At 26.4% G+C, this 21498-nt stretch overlaps 3 protein-coding genes and 1 long non-coding RNA gene across 8 annotated transcripts in view; all 4 read right to left on the reverse strand.

Moving 5' to 3' along the window:
* LOC122513587 (proline hydroxylase buaE-like) overlaps window positions 1-7703 on the reverse strand; it is a 19677-nt gene extending 11974 nt beyond the window's left edge. The window contains exons 1-2 of one of the 2 annotated variants that reach the window (XM_043630003.1): window positions 7488-7703; window positions 5121-5357 (exon numbers count right to left, since the gene is read on the reverse strand). In XM_043630003.1, the coding sequence (XP_043485938.1) occupies window positions 5121-5214 (94 nt within the window). In that variant the 5' untranslated portion in view covers window positions 5215-5357; window positions 7488-7703. Of the gene's footprint in view, window positions 1-5120; window positions 5358-5483; window positions 6417-7487 lie in introns of those variants that run through there. The other variant, XM_043630002.1, reaches the window with a different exon arrangement.
* Window positions 7704-8363: 660 nt separating this feature from the next.
* LOC122513591 lies at window positions 8364-8742 on the reverse strand. The gene is made up of 2 exons (XR_006302796.1): window positions 8662-8742; window positions 8364-8484 (listed from the first exon to the last, which is right to left on the reverse strand). It is a non-coding gene; the product is annotated as an uncharacterized LOC122513591 (long non-coding RNA).
* Window positions 8743-8886: 144 nt separating this feature from the next.
* Window positions 8887-11311, reverse strand: LOC122513188 (the record flags this gene model as incomplete). Its single annotated transcript, XM_043629456.1, has 4 exons — window positions 11262-11311; window positions 9999-10339; window positions 9623-9896; window positions 8887-9165 (listed from the first exon to the last, which is right to left on the reverse strand). Coding segments are annotated over exons 2-4 (843 nt in total), but the record flags the coding sequence as incomplete, so codon positions are not given.
* Window positions 11312-11721: 410 nt separating this feature from the next.
* Window positions 11722-18081, reverse strand: LOC122513495. 4 transcript variants are annotated; one of them, XM_043629884.1, is made up of 7 exons: window positions 17611-18081; window positions 17406-17483; window positions 17168-17227; window positions 13155-13476; window positions 12796-13029; window positions 12421-12656; window positions 11722-12133 (listed from the first exon to the last, which is right to left on the reverse strand). In XM_043629884.1, exons 3-7 carry the CDS (start codon window positions 17175-17177, stop codon window positions 11904-11906), a joined length of 1032 nt encoding a protein of 343 aa, XP_043485819.1. In that variant the 5' UTR covers window positions 17178-17227; window positions 17406-17483; window positions 17611-18081; the 3' UTR covers window positions 11722-11903. The 4 variants fall into 4 exon arrangements, with proteins under 4 accessions (XP_043485819.1, XP_043485820.1, XP_043485817.1 ...); XM_043629885.1 differs by lacking the exon at window positions 17168-17227; XM_043629882.1 differs by lacking the exons at window positions 17168-17227; window positions 17406-17483; window positions 17611-18081 and adding an exon at window positions 16421-16942.
* Between the last annotated feature and the right edge of the window lie 3417 nt (window positions 18082-21498).

Genomic DNA, 21498 nt, shown 5'->3' on the forward strand with positions numbered 1-21498 from the left:
CTTTTATTTTTATCTTTCTAAGAATACAATTAAGAACTTTTATTATTATTATTATTATATATGAATCTACAACAAAAAAAATAATTTAATTAAAATTAAATTATATATATATATATATAATATAATAAATAATATAAATATAATAATATATAAATATAAATAATATATAATATAAAAAAATTTATTAGTATTATAAATATATTATTATAAATATCAAATTTATTAATATTATATATATATAATATATTAAATTATAATATATATATAGAGATTTTTTTTTATTATTATTATTATTATTATAGATTGAAAGAAAGTAAAGGAAAAATATTTGTGTTGCAATGATTGCAGATAGAAAAATGATGACGTTCGTTTAGATTGGCCATCGAAATACGTTTCTACGTCCTGGAATACTAATGCAAGTATGATACATGCTTTTGCGCAAGTTACAATTTTGCAACGTTTCAACTACCTACGATTCTTTCATTCCAAGTAGGATACAACCTACAAGAACCTTCTCCGGATTCACTTCTGGAATCGAATCTATGATTATTGATTGACCTAATGGTTTAATTGCACTAAACAATAACTGAAATTAATGAACAGAATTTTACTGTGTGTTTCGGTTTCGTTGCATTTTTCTTTTTTGTCAGAAAGAAAAAGAAAAGAAAGAAAAAAAAAAGATAAATTGTTTGATTCACATTGATTTCGTTTAATACTTTCTAAAAAGTAGAATTTTATTTTGCAAGTATTTACATTTATTTATTTATTTATTTATTTCAAATACAATTTTGAATACGAGTGTTGTTGTTTTTCTTTTTGTTTTTTTCTTTTTCTTTTTAAAAGATGTTTGTGCATCTTTTAAAAATAAGACACACTATTAAACGATTACGTTACGTTTCTTCTTATTATTTATTACTCATGTTCTTGTTCACATCCGTTTCTCAAAAGATATCTTACAGTTACTTTTGCAAATGATAAATGCACCGTTGCACTTTGGCTTTTGTAGTCGTTGCAACAGTAGGAGAAGAAGAAGAAGAAGATGCACACATCTAATTACAGGTTTTTGTTTAAGAGTGATGCAGTACAATCATACATGTGGAATGAAATTGAATATATTTATGTGTTGCATTAATGGGACGCAACTTTGAAGAAGCAAGAAAAAAAGAATAGGAAAAAAACAATTTGGATAATATTTCGTTTCATTTGTATTATCCTTTTTAAATAATTTCTATTTCATTTATATACAAAAGTTTTATACGAATTTTTATTCAACTTCATATATATATATAATATCAATTTTTACATTAATATATTGATTAAGACTATAAATTCTTTTCTTTTTTTTAAACAAATTCCGAGACAATTATTTATAATATTTATCAATGCAATTATCTACTTAAATAAATAAATAAATTTCAATTAATAAATATATATATATACACTAGATGTTACTAAATATAACTGTTACTAAATATAGTTACTAAAAAAATCTAGTATATTAAACAAATTCCAAGACAATTATTTATAATATTTATCAATACAATTATCTACTTAAACAAATAAATAAATTTCAAATAATAAATATATATATATACACTAGATGTTACTAAATATAACTGTTACTAAATATAGTTACTAAAAAAGTCTAGTATATTTAGTTTTATAGTTACTATATATACATATAGTAACATCTTAGAGTCTATTTCATTTTATTTCAAAAAAAAAAAAAGAGAAAAAAAGGAGGTAGTAGGGACAAGTATGAAAATAAATGTTGGACGTTAACCGGTGTATATAAAACTTCGCATATATATACCGGTTTGACTGGGACAATACCAGTTTTGGAGTATGCTTGTTCGGTCAACTTACAGGATTTATAAGATCATATGCGTGTTCATTCCCTCCTCCTAGACCGAGTAAAGAATTCATTCTAACGGTCTAACACATTATATTCTATTTACTATTATTTATATATAATCATGAATTAATGAAATGATCAATCATGTTCTGATCAAGAGGGTGGGTTTTATTTTTTGTTTACCATAAACAGTTGGAGATTAAACTTTAATATCATGTAATGCTATTTATAATCCTGGATAACATGTTCTTGGGTTTTACCTTAAACACAGTTAGGATTATATTTAACTTAAAGTATAACTTGGATGATTTGAAATAATCCATGAATTAATAATTATTTCTTTCTTTTTTTCTCTCTTTTTCATAGAATCTTTTTAAACAAACTAACCCAATGTACAACACCATGGTCAGAATCGGTAACACAAAGGAAATAGTCATGATACGTGATATCTTACTGTTGACGATGCGTGACGCACGTACATCACATGCCTTTTTCTATGTACATTCTATATACTTTTGTATGTGTGTGTGTGTATACACATTTATATATACATATGACTAACTCTTTCTTTCTTTCTGTATTATACACGCACACTTGTATCATTTCTTTTAATTCGTGTTGCACAATTAACTATTTCTTTTTTTCTTTTTTTGTATTTTCTTTTTATCGTTTAGTTAATTACGTTATCCGGTGTTTAAATTCCATTTCATTATCTTTTGTTCGCATTTATTACCTACGTTCTTTTCTTTTTTCTTTTTTTCAAATATAAAATAAAAAGAATAAAGAAAGGGGGTTGGTGGGGGGAAAAAAGAAATTTGATAATAATGATAACACGATTGATCTAATTTTAATTGGATTTAAAAAGGACAATTTTCTTTTTCTTTAATTTTATTATTATTCATCGTTCCCCGTAACAACATTGTTTTTCCTTAGCTATGCAATTATACAGTTAAAACTCGTTACAATAAAATTGCAGCTATTATCTTGAAAGAGAAGAAAAAGTAGAGAGGTTCGTATGATCTAGAGAGTAACTAGTTTATTTACCATTTATATATTGTTTCTATCGAATGAATAAATCGAATCTAAATGATTGATATCGTTCGCCTATTTAATACTCTTTAACCTAATTTTATCCTTCCATCTATACAAAAATGATCTTACGTTCTAACCGGGGTTAAAATAATAGATATGATTTCTTTTTGCCCCACCCACCCCTTCAACCCCCTAGTTCTTGTATATACTGCAATAAATCAAATCAAATCAAATCAAATATTTGAAATTTATGTGTGTTTTACGAAGATTGAAATGTAAAATTGATTTGGCTATTTGAAAGAATTTGAAAGTAAAATAATGAAAAAAAGAAAAGCAAGAAAAAAAAACCTTTATAATAAATACTGTAATAAATAAAATAAAATATATATTATATATTTTTTTCAAAAATCTATTTTTATATTTTATATATATATATAAATTTTATACAATTTTAATTCTCTACGATAAATATTAAAATTAAACGATACTTCAAAATAAAAATAATATAAAAAGAAAAACTAACCCTTATAAAAATACTCTAACAAACAAAAAAAAAATTGAAAAAAAAAAAACATATATGAAAAATATAATAAACTTCATATTATAAACCACCTTACATTCAATACAATTGTTAATTTTAAAATTGATTGAAAAAAAAAATATTTTACAAAAAGAATCTAGTGACAAAAAAGTGTTAACAAGAAAAAGAATCTGGTGAATAAAAAAGAAACTAGTAAACATTGATGGAAAAAGAAACTATGAGTAGTGATTTATGGAATAAATAAAAGATATAGTGATAGGATTGAGTTTGTTGAAATAATACGAAGGGAACACCCTATAGAAAGGTTCGAGGGCGTCAAGGGAGGGTCCGCCCTTCTTTGTGAAAGGGGGCTCTGACCTCGATGGCTCGTCGAGTTCGAGGAGGCGCTTCCAACTACTATATATATATACACACACACACATACACACATACAACATATATATATATATACACTCAGAACAACTTGCTTTCTTAGGTTCTTCTTTCTTGCTTCGAAACGAACGAACGAACGAACGAACGAAGACGAACGAAGCAAAACTGTTGGCTTCGTTTTATTCACTTGCATGTCGTTCGCTTTCTTCGTTCTTTGGCAGCTTGCCTGACCTCGTTGCCAAGCAACCATAAAACGAACTAGGCGTCCCTTTTATCCTTCCATTTTTCAAACTTCCTAACATCGATATATCTCACATCGTTTCTATACAAATTAATTAACAAATAAGTCGTCTAGGAATTTGTTATCATTATATTTTGAAATGAATAATAAATAGTATGGTATTCTGATTTTTTTTTTTTTAAAGAAAAAAGTATTACGATATTTTATAATTAAGTAAATAAATATTATTCTTTTTTAGGGTGTTTCTTTGATATAATAAAAATTCCCTATGTTATTTTTGTATATATGTATATACCACAGATGTTGTATCTCCAAGTAGTCGCGTAGTAGCATCGTAGCCAACGAGGGAACAGGTCGTATGCAAATGATATAAAGAGGATAACGTAAAAGGAAGAAAATAAAAAAGAAAAGAAATAAAAAAGGGAAAAGAGAAAGAAAGAAAAAAACATCTCGTTCACTGATATAACCAGTTGCTTCAACGTATATATATATATATTTACGAAAAATGTAACACCTGGAAAAAAATAATATTATCTGGAATACTTTTTTAATGTGTCTCTACTTCGAATATAATTCTTTTTTTTTTTTCTTAGATTGATACGGTTTTTGATAAAAGATATATTAATTTACAAATCAAACAGGGAGATAACAATAAAACGTTTTAGATTGATTTACAACTGGGGATATATATTATTTACATTTCCACAACAGGCGTGTTACTAGACGAGATTATAATAAAAATTATCGTCACGAGCAAAGATAAAACGTACAATTAAAAAAAAAAAAAAAACGAAAAAATCTTTGCAAGCGCGTCACGACGAGTGGTAATTATTACGAATTCAAATTTGACACGATTTCGCGCCGTTTCGTAAACGTCGTCGTCCCCCCACCCCTCCCCTACTCGCGAGAACGAAATTAACCGATCTTAACCGAAGTGAAATCGGTTAGTGTATAGGATATACCATGTGAACGAGATTGAGATGCAGATGTAAATGTAGATGATACACCACGTTTCGAAACGGATCGTGATCCAATTGTAATAAATAACGAATAAGAATAATAAAATGCGTTCGACTTACCCATATGAGCGAGGTCAATAATCGGAACTTCGCATTTGCTCAACAGGGTCTCGCAAGTTTTCGTTACGATCGGTGCACTCGTACAGCAACTCATCTTTCTTTATTTCTTTTTCTTTTGGAATAGAAGAAAAATTCAAAATTGTTGTTGTTGTTGTTGGTAGTGGGAGTAGTGGTAGTGGTAGCGTCGTCCTTCCTTTTACCTCTCTCTTCTTTTCCTCCCGGAAGTTGATCCGAAAACTTGTGAAAAATAACGACAAATTCGTGATCGCGTTTAACGCAAGAAAAAACAACAACAACAACAACAAAATCATTTACAAAATAATATATACGAAAAAAGGAAAAAAAAAGAAACAGATAATTCACCTTCTATTATTTTCTTTTTATTTCCCTTCTTTGCCCCGTTATTCTTCTTCTTCTTTACGTATAACAACACAACAAACAAACCACGCGAGAAAATGAGAGTGGTGGTAGAGGATTACAATGCAAGGTAAAGAAAAAAAAAGGACAGGTAAAAAATTATGCCTTATAAGGATGAACGGAGAAAAAGACATAAAAATAAGAATTAGAGGAAAATAATGAAAGAGAAATAATATTAATAGAACACATTTGACACTCTAAAACACGTGTAGGAACTCAATAATCGTCGTTGACGTCGTAGTTTCCACGAATCGTAAACGATATCGTTTCCTTCACTGGAATATCCAATAAATCATGCTACAGATCACACTCCGTAACGTATTTTCCGTTTTTATTTTTCTCTTTTTCCTCGTTTCGTCGTTGGTAATACGATGCAATGTTGGTCTCGATTCGAAACAACTCTAACAACACTTTTTCTAAACGAGAAAGATATTTATTTATCCTCGATATTAACGTAAGTTAATCAAATGAAAATCTTTCGAGATAATTTTATTTTCCGAACGGACAGAAAAAAATCAGATCCTTTTAACGGTAACCGTAAGATACAAGTTTATTATGGGGCTGATGGTGGGGTAAATAAACGTGTATAAGGCTGTGAACTTGTGGGCACATGCTACGACGGGTGAACGGTATTTGCGTGGCCTTAGAGACAAGCTAATACTTGTTAATAAAAATACGAGGGAGAAATATAGAAGAGAAATAAGAGAGAAATAAATAAAAAGTAAGGAGGGAGAGAGAGAGAGGGAGATAGAAAGAAAATAATGAAAAGAAGGAAAGAGATAGAGGGTACGCGACACGATGTTGCGCGGGAAAGAACGGAAACGCGTTGATGACTGACGCGCGGATACTGGCCGACTGATGCCAAACTCGTACGAACGGTGAATAGCGGCGCGCGCAGAGATCCTTCCTACGAACTTACCCGAACGCTAGCCGAACGCTAGCCGAACGCGAGTCGAACGTTCACGAATCTAACCGAAGTCGCGATTCTACGAGGAAACTTGTCCTTCGGAGGCCCTACTTTTTATCGTTGCGCATGCGCACATTCAAACAGGTTATTACAATGCTCTTGGCTCAGGTAATTTAAAATTTATATTAAAAAATATATATATATATCTCTATATATATATACATATATATATCCATTCTATTTTTTTTTGTATTTTTTTATTTCTTATTCATATTCTAATGCGTTTACCGCGAAGGAATATTCTAGTCCGTCGTTTATTACCTTTACGAATATTATATTAAAATGTTATATCTTTTATTAAAACGTATGCGTACGAGATGAGAATATTCAAATAATCGCGGGATTATTTTGAAAACATTTTGTACGATCAAAATTGAATGCTTCTTTTTTTTTTTTTTATTATTTCAAGTTAAATTATGATTATATCTCGTTCTTAATCCATATTTGGATATGCTTTGATCTGTAGACTGCAACTTAATACTCTTATCGCTAAAGGAATTGTGCTCGTTCTTATTGCGATTTTTAAATTTAGCAACTCTTAGGATATTTCGAGCATCGTCGTCGTAGTCGTCGTAGTCGTCGTCTTATGGCGACGGGAGAACTTCAGTAATGCAAAACGTAGACCAAGTCGTTTCGTCGTGCAACCAACCAACCAAGCAAGCAACTAACCCAACAAAGCAACTAATTCAACCAAGCATCGTCACAGTTCTATTAAAGTCTGCGACACTGCGTACATAGAAATATCCCCTATTTCTGGATAGAAGTAAGTACTAGATTCCCCTAATAGATTTCCCTACTTATTTATATAGAAATTAAATATAAAGAAAAATAAATATAAATAAATATATGTTTATACACGTGCAACGTGATCAACGTTCTCGTAGATTTCAAATATTCTTCATATCATCCACTTGTAAAAAACTTCATTGTAATTAGAGTAAAAGATATAAAATAATTAATAACAAAAACAACAAATTACGTACCTGATTAATTAAAAAGGATCGTCGATATCGAAAGAAAAATGTTTCAAAAGTTAGTCGCAGTTCGTTAGAAAAAATCCTTTCCCAATGGGGCTTTTTCCAAAGCACTTCTCGTTCGATGCTTTGCGCTGTACTGATCCAGCTGTGTCGACTACGAAATTCAAATAGGGGGATCCACTAGTTCCCCCTACCCCACCTACCTACTGTTGCTTTCTCAACGATTATGCTTCTTCCCACCTTTTAAGAAACAATTTACTTTCAATCATAATAAACAATAGGCTTGTCTTCATGGATCGTTGACACCTTCTTCTATCTATTATATCCACGTGACCAAATCTTTCCTCGCGCTTCTACAAACAAATATCATTTGTAAATTGACTATAGCGCATTCTTAAAAAAAAAAAAATGTGAATATACATTCGTTTACATTATTTATTACTTCTTGATGTTTTACGTAGTAGATATATAAATGTGTTTGAAGAAATCGTGTTTGAAACGCAATGCGTCATATTAAATCTTCCAAATATATTTCTAATATGTGTTTTTTAATTATTTTTAAATAATTATTGGTTTTTTTGTTCTTTTTATCTTTTTTTTATTTCCTAATTATTTGATCTTAATTATATTTTCCTTATTTTTCCATAATTTTATATTTCGTCTTTGCCCGTATATTTTTATGAAAGTTCGAACAATTCAACGAATTCGTTTGGTTAACAAACGTTTCCTTGATATCCTATGTTCCTCGTGAGTACTCGGCATGATTCTTGCTATCTCGGAAATTTCCATATTATATTCAATAGTCGGTGAGCTACTACTATAAGAGGTAGAAGAATATAATTTGTTTTTTCCAATTTTCTTTCTTCTTTCTGTCAAAGTATATTTATTTATGGGAGATAAACGTTTTATCTTTATCCCTTTTTGTTCAGACTTAATTTTATCTCGTGGATATAATTTATTCATTGACGATGTTTTATTACGATCGTTTCTTCTTTTACTCCAACTGAAAACAATCAATTTAATCAATTTAATAATAAAGATATATTAATTCTCTTTAATCCGATTTAAGAAAAAAAGGAAAGAAAGAAAAGAAAAAATGTTAAAAGTAATAGGAGTCTGTAAACGATCTGGATACTTTTTATCAAATAATAATTATCCCTTTCGTTGAGATTATGCTCACCTATGTTTAGTTTTTTTTGAAAGAATACAAGTAGAATCATCGATCGAGCTTAAGGAAGATACAGGAAATTGAATTCTTTCGGAAAGTTTATCTATCATCTACAAGAAAAATATATATAAAATATAAATCATTTTTTAGATAATATAAATATATAAATATATATAAATATAATCGATGATTTATCAATCGATAATTAATTAATATCATTTTTAAATGATATTTATATACTCTTGCTATCAAATATGCTAAGAGAGCTTGCGTGACAATTAACGTGCTAGTCATGACGTATGCGATCACAACGATCCTAATTAAAACTGGACTGATAACTTCCGCACAACCGTTCTCATTGATACTTTTAATATCCTTATCCATCATCTCGGAATGTATACATGGAGTCATTGAACGTAGACTACAACAACTAAACGGTACTCCTCGATTGCGGTATTCTTCATCGGAGATTCTTGTCTCATAAATCATTTCGTCGCGTGGCGCATAATCAACCATCTGAAACAAAACAAGAAATTATAGTAAGCATATATTAATATCCAAGTGATAGTATATATATGTTCTTATTATTACTATTATTAGAAAATATTATATATATATATATATATATAGATTATATATTATGTATTATATATAATATTAATAATAATTAATTAGTTAATTATAAATTAATTACAAATTAGTTCTTATTATTACTATTATTAGAAAATACTATATATTAATTATGTATTATATATAATATATATATATAATAATTAATTAGTTAATTATAAATTAATTATAAATTAGTTCTTATTATTACTATTTTTAGAAAATGTTATATAATAATTATGTTATATATATATAATAATTAATATAATATATATGGAAAAAGAAATATTGAACTACAGATTATTATATTTAACCATCCGATTTTTTACATTAATTTGTTCTTTAAAGTTGATCATCATTTTACCTGCCAATCAAAAAGGAACCAATCTGTATATGAACTATGGCCACAACATTGGAATACAAATTGTAACTCGTCTATGGCATATTTGTAGGATGCCATGTTAGCATAGAAATGCATCGAAGCGTTGAATAAATTCACGAGAGTTTCCTTTTTAACGCTAATGTGATAACCAATCGAGATCAAGGTAACAATGTTTAGGACAACGCAAGTTGTTATTATTAATAGGAGAAATTTCAATAGTTTCTTCGGTTTTATATTACATTGTGGTATTTTGTATCTAAAAAAAATAAACAAAAGTAATAATAATAATAATAATAATAAATGATTTACACGTATGTTATAAAGAATTGGACAAAAAATGATATATCTGTCTACATACTTGCGTATTATACGAACAATTAATATCGCAGTTGGCAAACCAACGATAATATCGAGCAAGGTGAGAAGTACTGGACGTAAACCACCAGCAAATCGTATTACTTGCCATTCAGCTATTATTTCCAACAACAACATGAAAAAACGTTTCATTTCGAATATTGCCAGGGTAAGGGATACCCCATAAACGAATCTTCCCTCCCAACCGCAATTACAAGCAATTGTTTGAATTCTCTTCTTAAATATTATCGGATCTAAACGACCACACTTACACTTCCACGAATTATTCGACATTCAACAACGCAATTACTTCGAACGAATTAATAACAAATGTTTATACTTGATCTGAAAAATAAAATGTACGAGATTAAAAATGAAATAAAAAATATTAAACGAAAGATTAAAAGCATTGAATTAAATAATTTAAATAATATAATATATATAATAAATATAATAAATAGTTAGATAATTTATTATATTTAATTATAATGGGAAAAAACCCGTGTTAACATATAATAAACAATGGTAGCAATATTTTAAATTGAACAAACAATTCCGTGCGATAAATATTTGTTTACTAAAAATACGAACAGTAATAATTATTGAATTGGCAAATATATTTAGTCAACTCGTGACCGTAATTAATCTCATAAATGCCTGCGTCACAGTTGCATGCACTCTTTGCATATAGATACATTACATTTGTATGCATATTTACATAAGAACATATACATTTTGTTTCTTTTTTTTTTAACTCAGATATTAAAAATAAAATTGTAAAAAAATAAATGGCCAACGTTTTTGATCTAGAAAATCATTTGTCGTAAGTGAAACGAAATGAAATGAAAATTAATGGAAATGAAAATGATTGAGAACATTTTTCATTGATCAAAAAATTACCTCGAAAAAGTATAAAACGAACAAACAAAAAGAAGAAAAGAAAAAATAAAAAAACAAACACATTAAACTCTTCTTCGGGATATTTTTATCGATCTTTTGCAAAGAGTTTGTTTTTCTTCGATCGATCTCCGTATAGACGACAGTTTATCTTCTTCTCCTTCTTCTGCTTTTTTTTCTTTTTTTTTGTTCTTTTAAAAAAGAATCTCACGTTTATAAATTTTCACAGCAAAATTATATGACGGGGAATTCGAATTTTGGTAAAAGCTGTTAAAAGAAAGCGAACAGATAGGAGAAGAATGACGTAGGTAAACGCGAATAAGAATTTTTTTCAAGGCCATCTAAGAATCATCGTTCTACGAATACTTACTTTCAATTAATATACCATAGAAAATTGCTAAAGAAATATATTGGATTTTCTTAAACGTATTTTTTTTTTTTCAACGCATATTCTTTTCTTTTTTTTTCTTCTATTTTATTATTATTATTAATATTATGATTATTATTGTTATTGTTATTTTCGTTGGTAGTTCCTTTTGGATTGGATTCTCAGGATACGTGGGAAAATTGGTTGATTGGTTATAATTATCTGTAGAAATATAAATATATATTTTAAAATAATAAATCTCGTATAATTTAATAATATTTGTAAAAATTGTTATACGTTTTATAATATAACATATTTTGATTGTAACAAAAAAATTATTATATTTCTAAGCTTTTGATTGTTCTTTTTTAGTTTAAAAAAAAAACTATATCTATATTAATGTATAGACATATGTATTATTTAATAATATACATGTTATATATATTTAATACTAATGGTACATTTTCTTATCTGGGTTATTTAATATCACATTTCTCTTGTATAAAAGTTTACTCGTTTACAATGATGAAATTTGTTGAAAATAAATGTTTACCTTAGAATTATATATATAAATCTTCGATAAAATTGACAGATCATCGAGATCAATACCATAAGAATACATATTTCCAATGTTTTTGACAGATTTCATTTGGATATGTCATATCGGAATATGTCAATTTTCGCTTGTTTTATACCAAAACTCCAATAAGCAAGGAGCGGGAAGTGTTGGATTAAATATATAGCAAGTATCATTAGATAATTAAACAAAGTACGGAAAATAACTGACCACCAATATTTGGTTGGCATTAGATAACGAAGTACGAAAAGTTCAATATTAAATAATGATTTGCTGTAGAATGACATGGAGTCGTAATCTGAAATAAAAAAAAAAATAAAAAACAAGAAAGAAAATTAATTAATTTCTTCAATTGCAAACAAACAAAAAATAAAGTCAAGAAAAAGCATTGCAATACTCTATGATAAAACACATAAATTATTAAATTATTAAGTTACAGTATTATATTTATTATTATTATTATTATTATTATTAATATTGTTCTTTTTTTGTCTTAATTTAAGATCTTCAAATAAAATATATATTCAATATAATATAGTAATAAAGAATATAATAGAATATTTTGTAGAATATATAAGATTTTACCTATTTCAATATTGCGATTGTTATTAATATCTGCTAATGATGCTAAATGTAACGTTAAAGCACTGAACGCAGCCGGATCCAAAGCTGGAAGAAATGGCCAAAATCCTTTTATTAACATTTGTCCCATTTCGTCGAAGTTTTTCTTATAATTAATCACAGAAGTTAAAAATACTTTGTCTAAAATTTTAGAACAAAGGGCGCGCGTTTCTTCGACCGTTTCCATGCACACATTGTATCTGAAAAGAAAAAAAAAAAGAAAAAGATATAAATTTATATTCATTCGGTGTAACATATTATTTCTATTTTATCTTTGATTAGTTATTGTGTTGAAAAGATATAAATAATAATTAATAATAATAATTAATTTATACGAACTTATCTTCCATTCCAAGGGTACAACCAATTACTCGCCAAAAGTGTACAAAACCTTCCATTTCTTCATCAGTTGTGTATATACCAAGTTGTTCATTACATAAAAGAATATAACCCATAAACCCAAATTGAGCATAAGCCATGTCAGCTTGCGAAACTTTGCTTATTCCAGCTTTATCTGACCTTCGAAATACAATGCAATGTTTCTTCCTGACTATCTTCAAAGATTTTAGGAACCTGCAATATATATATATATATATATATATATTATTTCTTGATCAATTTAATGAATTCTAATTATTATACAGAATTATAACAGTAATTAAATCTCAAATAAAATGAATAATAAATATATAACTTACTCTATTTGTTTAAAGGGTTCCTTTTCGTACCAAACAAACATATGTAATAGAGTTGAAGTGTATCTTCGAAAAGCTAGACACGGTGTACTAGTTTGTTTAGTGAATTTGATTACGTCAAGTACGGAAGGTATTGTTAATAAAGATATTAATCCTGCCAGTTTGGCTATCAGCATTGCGAAGATATTATTGCAGAATGCCCGTTGACCCAGATGAAATTTTTCTGGATCGTAGAACGAAGGTAAATCAAAGTCAGATGAATTTGTGTGCACCGGAGCGTTACTTCCATCGTTCAAAAGACTTTGAAATCTCTTCTCAACCGAATCTGCCAATCAAAAATCAAATATATTACAAAATTAATATAACATATACATTTATTATACATTATCTTATACCTAATTATATTATTTTAAATATATCGCTTATTTTTCTTAAGACGGACAAAAATATTCTGTTTTAAGGCGCTTTAAGCGTTACAGCTTCAAGGAAATTATATTATTTTTTTTTTAATGAACCGCATTCTTTCACCGAAACATTCTACTAGTTTATGAAAAAATGAATCTAACGAGGAGCAACAACGCGTCGACCATTAAGCGACTTTTATCGACAAAATTGTGAAATCCTAATATTAATAATATAATAAATAAATAACTATTATATTAAAATAATTGAAATTATATTTAAATTAAATAAAATAATAAAATTAAATTAAATATAAATTATATTTAATATATAATTATATATATATAATCTCTTGAAAAATTGATTTTATTTTTTAATACTGATCTTATTATTCATAAGGAAATTATTTGATATCACGTTCAATAATAAAAGCAGAAAATTTCTATTAGCATTACAGACCTTTAAAATGTACATACATTTATGTAATAGACGCACGATGAATAATAAAATCAACGCGTGTTGCATCCTTAAACGTACACGAATCTCGTATGTAGAAAATAAAAATGACCAGGTTAAAGAGGATGGGGTGGGGGGGGGAGGAGGAAGAGAGAACAATAGAGAAAGAACAATAAGTGGTAGCTAATTTGATGCTTGTAAATACAACGCCAAATTTCCTAAAATAAATTTCGTCTTATCGATCGTGTAAATGATTTTTGTATTACGCATGTTTCTACACGTGTTTACGTTGTCGTATGTAATGATTTTTCTTCTTTTCTTTTTTTTTGTTTTTTAACACACAACACAACTCTTTTACTTTTCAAATGAGGAGAACAAGTGCGTTATCTTTTTTTTTTTCCTTTTTCTTTTTTTTTCTCTTTCTCGCATACTAAAACACAAAATCATTATCGTCATTATCGTAACATACCTATGTATATTTAAAATGTAATGTACTACAAGAGGCTAATGTAATTATTATTATTATTATTATTATTATTATTATATTATTATTATTATGATTATTATTTTTTTTTTTTTTTTTTGATGATCTATTTTTAGTAAAATTATAACTAACTATATATTACTATATAATAACTAATAATAATATAATAACTATATATATATTACTATATATAACTATAATAACTATATATATATATATATATATATATATATATATAATCAGGTTTTTATTGTACAACTTATAAAGTTTTTTACAATGTCTTATCATTCTATCACATATATTCATATATCATATACATCAAATATATTCATATATCATTATATAACTAACTACTTTTTTATATTCTTAGGGATAGATTTTTTTTTTTACTTTTTTTTTTTCTTTTTCTTATAAATCAATCTTCTAGTATTCTCGTAATTTATATTAAAAATGATCTAAATATTAATGTCAAGGTTTGTTCGTTAAAAAAAAAAACAAAAAAGAAAGAAGAAAAGCGAATTTTTTGCTCATTATCCTCCAATTGTTTACGAATAACGCGTAATCGTTAATTAAACATTTTTTTGTGATCAAAATTAACCTTTGATTAATTAATCTCTCGTTTTCATTATGAAATATATATTTTTCTTTTTCTTCCTTTTTTTTTTTTTCATTTCAATTCCGATAAACGTATTATGCAATTCAGATATAATTTATAATTAGCAAAGGAAAAGAAAAAAATATGAAAATAAAAAATCGTTAGGAAGATAGAAATAGATCAAAGATTGCAAAATTTATCTTTTATTCCTTGAATTTCTTTTTTTTATTCTATAAAAAAGATTACGTACGGATCAAGATTGGACAACGTTATAAATAATTCATTATTCCCATTTTAAGATTTAAAAGATTTCTTTCGACTGATGACATTTCAAACTAGTACAAAATGCAAATTAAATTTTTTTGACTGTTTTATAACCCGGATGTGAATATTCATCAGAACGCAGTTATACGTTTTTACGTTGTTATATTTTTCTTTCGAAAATATAAAAGAAATTTGATAAAATTAGTGTCATTTGAAATGACGCTAAAGTTAACAAAATGTTGATTTAAATAATTAAAATAAGTGTAAAAAATACCACGAAGAAACGAAATTATTTTTATTTTTTTTTTTGGTTTCTCGCGTATAAGTCGGTAGACTGACATTTTGTTTTTAATCGTCTTTTTCGATTTATAAGAAAAGAAAAAAAAATAACAAAAGAAAAAAAAATCGAAAACAAACAATTCATTTCAAAAGAGAACACGGTACGTGCATATCCAAGGAGTTTTCTTTTTTACTTTATCTTGTAACACAAAGTATCTTATCCTTGAAATTATTTTGTATTTTTTATACTAGTTGAAACGTGCTATTACGTTTCAACAAAATCGTGTAGTATCTTATCGAATAATATTTTACACTTTTTTTGTTTTGAATTTTACCAATTGAACAAAACTAATTGTTGAGAATTTGTTATCCCTTTCTTTTTTTTTTTACTCTTATTACTAATAAACTAATTTATTGAGAAAATAATTAAAAAGAATAAAAACTTTCAGAATTATAGATCGACGTATTGTTTTTTTTTGATTCTGTAATAAATTATATCAAAAATATATTTTCCAATTATAGAAATAAAAACAACAACACAGAACCTAATGTTTAAAACATCAACATGGTAGAACAGTTAAAATCGTTAAAAACGATTACTTCTCTCCTATTTTTTCATATTTGAACAAATATTTCTTAATGAATAATAATAAAATGTAAATTAAATGTAAAATAAAATGTAATAATAATAATAATAATAATAATAAAATGAAAAATTAATGACCAAATTAAATTTAAAAATTTAGCAAACAAAAATATTTGAACAAAACAAATGTCAATATTTCTCACCTGATATTTTGCTATCATTTTTTTCACAAACTTTGTTTAATTTATTATCACTATTACTATCCTTCATGTTTTCAGTTAAATAACACAAATAATAATTATAAAGTATTCGAACAAACTGATTACGAATTCGCTACTGCACTCTATTTAAGGGGAAAGAAATATATGCAATTTAGTATACTATAAATACTTATTATCTATTACAACACAATAGAAATTGATATCACTTATTTTCACTCTATAATTTTCACAAAATATAACGTTGTTAGGTGACCTCCTCGCGTTTCAATTTGATTTGAATTTTTGTAATATTGAACAAACATATGACAAACCAATTGTAGTTGATTGTTGTTGTCAATACAAAAACTTCAGTTTATTTGCTCGTGGTCTATTTAGATGGACGCTTATACTGAGAAGATTTCAGTTGACCAAGTGGGGAAAAAGAGAAGAGAAAGGTAAGGTGGAACTTTGGTGGGGAGTTTTCTCAAGAAAAAATGAAGGTTGTGAATACTTCTCTTCAACATATGTGTTGAAGTTGTCTCAACAACATATATATATAGAGCTTGATTGATCTTCATAAAGATATTCACAACATAGACAAGACAAGTTTTTTCTTTTTACCTTATTTCCAAATTATTTTCATAAAATATTTTGAGACGAATAAAAATCTGTCTTTTTTAAAATAAAATTAAAATATATATATATATATATATATCTTTATAAAGAAAGTCAAGTTCTTGATGTGCCCACCTTTTTCCATAATTATCTTCAATTATTTTTTGGGAAGAACGCAAATCTGATTTCTTTATCCTAAAAGAAGAAAAAAAAAAAAAAAGAAACAAACGAACAATATGCCAATTGATATTTCAAATGAATCAATAAGAATTGATTGAAAAATTTTAGAATATAATTTTGATTATAATTAAATAAGAGATAAATGTTATATATGAATTCATTTAAATATAATACAAATGATTACAATGATTACCTTAAACATTTGATGATAATTAACGTTTGGGTTGATCACGATTGAAGATTATTGATTTAACATCATTACTGTTTTTTCCTGTTATTTTATTAAAATGTTATATTCATGATTAATAATAATAATAATAATAATAATAACGAGTAACTTTCTATAAGAAAGTAATGGATTCAAATATAAGTGTAGAAGAAAATATGAAATAAATTACCTGAATCGGCAGAAAACACAAATTGTGATGACGTTGCATGTTCAATAAGTTAAACATATTTTATCACTCCCCATAGATTGATATTTAAATAAAACGAAAAAGAACAAAATAATCATAGATATTTGATTGCTTGGCAGAAGAAAAAATCGAACGTCAACCTTTGGCGAAAGCCAAGAGATTTCTGATATGTGAGCATGGTTTGTGTTGCTTCACTTGTTGCAAAGTAGAAAGGGAAAGTTTTCACCTATGTTCCTTTCTTCTTCTTCTTCTTCTTCTTCTTCTTCCTACTCCTCGTTTCCGTTATAATGATCGAGAATGAAACGACAAATATTTTGAATTGTTTATTTAGGTCACGTTTATTAGCAACACCTGGTGAAAGTTTTCCAATGGTATTATCATTCCCTTCATTCTTTTTCTTATCTATTTTATTTAAATTTAAAATAAATATCAAACACCATCGTCATCATTTTCTTTCAGTATAAGATGATAAAATAAAATATTCTTCTTTTTATTTATCTTATTTAAATTAAAAATAAATATCAAACATCATCATCATCATCATCATTCTCTTTGAGTATAAGATGATAAAATAAAATATTGATTTTTTCAATAAATCCTGTAAACGTAATGTAAAAACATAAGAAAATATTGAAATATATATATATATAATAAAAAAATAAAACAATTAATAATTAATACCAACAGACAATTGTATTCCAAAATTTCTTTTTCTTTCTTTGAGAGACGAATAATTATTTATTATAGTTCATTCAAAGAATGTTCCTATTATTCATCGTCTTTTTCAAAACTCGATCATCATCTATCTTCCTCTTCGTTTTTCTTTCAATATTGTTTTCTATAAAAGAAAGAAAAAAAGGACAAAGCCAATAAATACAAAATTATAATGTTATAATTCTATTTGAAACAACAACAAAAAAAATACAAACCAAGGGAAGAAGGGGAAGAACTTTTGAAAAAACCATGTATTGTAGAATAATAATAGATTACAATGATCGTGTGATAGTAATGATATAATAAATCGTATATATATATATATATATACACACATACATACATATATACATATATACGTAAAGATAATAATAATTAAAATCTAAAATATAACACCACAAAAAATACTGAATAGATATTATCAACAATAATGTTTTTGTATACATGTGATGATGGTCCTTTTAAAGATTGGGGGTTGGGACTGGGTTGAGAAGAAACAAAATTGAAATATAAAAAAAATAAAAATGAGAAGAAAATTAATTAAACAAAATTTTATACAATAAAAGATATTAATTATACATACACATATATGTATGCGTATATACACGTATATGAATATTAAACAAAACATATACACGCACACGTATATATATCTATATATAATAAATGTGTTCTTAACACGCATAAACAATTTTTACAAAGAAAAAAAAAGAAAACAAAAATAAAATAATATAATATAATATATATGAAGTATACTAAGATTGTTTGTTTTTTTTTTTAACCCAATCGTGTGCAACGAAAGGATTATTAACAATGTATTAAAATGTGTTAAAATTTTTTTTTTCCATTTTTTTTTTTTTCATTACTATTATTATTATTTATTTATTTATTTATTCTTCCATAAGTTTGACTAATTTGTTTGTCCTGTGTTTATTCGTAATAACAAGAGATCCGAGAAAGATAATAAATATAATCGTAAAAAGCAAAAAAAAAAAAAAAGAAAAAACAATAACACAGAGAAGGAAGAACAATTGTAATAAAAAGATGGAGAAAAAAAAACAAATAATGAATGAATGGATATTATAAAATGTTTTTCGTAACTATGAAATATCTTATTATACTATTGCTATATCGATTACAGCGAGTATAACGTGTTTTATTTTTTTGGTGTATGCGTGCAAGTATGTATGTATGTATGTATGTGTGATTACACGTGTTACAGAGGCGCGAGCAAATTGTTTAAAATTTCATATCGTCGTTTACATTGTTTCCTTATTTTTCGAACTTTTCGAAAAGAATAAAAAATAGATCAATATTTTGCCCTTTAAATGTTTTTTTTTTCCTTTCCTTCTTTTACTTAATTTTAACTATGCACCGTATGCGTATTTATTTGTATGTATGTATGTTTGTGTGTGTGTAAAAAGCGAGAAAAGCTAACAAAAGTTTCGTTTCATTACAATAATTACAATTATTCTTTCAAGAAGATGCCGTGTACCTTTATCTTCATTTTATTTTTTATTAACTCTATATCATTAATTATAATTATATTATTTTCATTATTATTATTATTATTATTATTATTATTATTATATATTATTTATTATTAACGAAACGAGAAAATAGAACAAAAGAAAAATATAATAGACAAATAATATTAATAATAATGATAATAAAAAGAAGAAAATAAACAATGAGAAAATAAAAAAACCATAAAACAAATCGAATAATAATATACGAGCTTAGATATGAATTCGAGAGCCAGCTCGTTTTATTTTCAAACAAAATTAAATATAATATATCGTTCGATATCGCGTTGCTTGCACGTAAAACAAGCGTTATTCTTGTTCGAGTTAGTTTTCGAACGCACCTGACAAAAAAAAAACAACCAAACGTTCATATCTTTTTTCTTTTTTCTTTTCAAATCTTTATATTGCAATTAACTTTCATCTTGTTTTTCTTATTTCTCCCCCTTTCTTCTTAAATTTTATGTGTTTTTCTCTCCTATAAGATTCTTACTCGTCGAGCACAAATTGGTCCTCCCCAAAGCGCGAAGATGCTGCCAACAACAACAACAATAATAATAATAATAATAAGAATAATTAGATATTACTTTTACGTACATAATTGTTTTTAAATGTTTTATCATCATTATTATTCACTGAATATATTGAGATCTTAAAATTCGACTTTTGTTTGTTTCTTTTTTTATTCTATAATAGAAGCAGCACCAGTAATTAGACTGAACGACGTGTACGTATTTATGTATGTAAATATATTTATATATGGTATGGTAATCCCTTCAATTAAGTAGATAATTGATTACTGGAAAATAAGTAGTTTCATAAATAAAAATCGTGTAATTGAAACTACAATAAGCCATTTATTAAAAAGCGACTAGTAGTTTCGCATATTCAAATATGCATTTATTACCCTTTTTACCGGCAAGGGGGAAACATAAATTTATTTGTTTAGGAAATAAATTACAATGAGAACTATCCACGTGTTTCTCTATTTGCATGTAAAGCATCATAATGCAAAGCTCAGTTGATTCGAATACATTCAAATGAATCTACTTAAATGTAGGGATTATATACTGCATACATGTTTAATGTTTATGTTTTTAACCGTTGATCATTTCTAAACGATGTGTAAGATATTAAATGATCGACTCAACTAGAATTATTATAATACTAATTTTTTGTTATTGTTAAATAAAATAAAAAGAAGAAAAAAAAAGAAAAAAGAAAAAAGAAAAGAAAAGAAAAATGCACTGCAAAATGATGGTTATTGGAATATTTAATATTCCAATAGAAATTTTGTTTTTCTACTTCTAATTGACGATTATTTAAGAGAAACAAAAAAGAAAAGAAAAGAAAAATAAAATGAAGTAAAAATATAATTCCAGGCGCTAATGGGATTGAATCCGCTTTAGTATGCAATACATTTGTTATACGTATACGTTCGATATGGTTTCACAGTAAACGCAATGAATGTTAGTATCTCTTTTCACTGTGTTCAAATTTGTTCAATTTTCGCTCTTCAAAACTTTAGAAATTCCTTCTTCTTTTTCTTCTTATCCTGAAGGATTCGCCAATAAAACATTGATAATCGTGGAATTCGTTGATAAATTACAATATCGATTATTCTTCCATTGTT

Source organism: Polistes fuscatus, unplaced genomic scaffold (assembly GCF_010416935.1).
Source record: "Polistes fuscatus isolate 324 unplaced genomic scaffold, CU_Pfus_HIC Scaffold12, whole genome shotgun sequence".
In the NCBI taxonomy this organism is placed as follows: domain Eukaryota; kingdom Metazoa; phylum Arthropoda; class Insecta; order Hymenoptera; family Vespidae; genus Polistes; species Polistes fuscatus.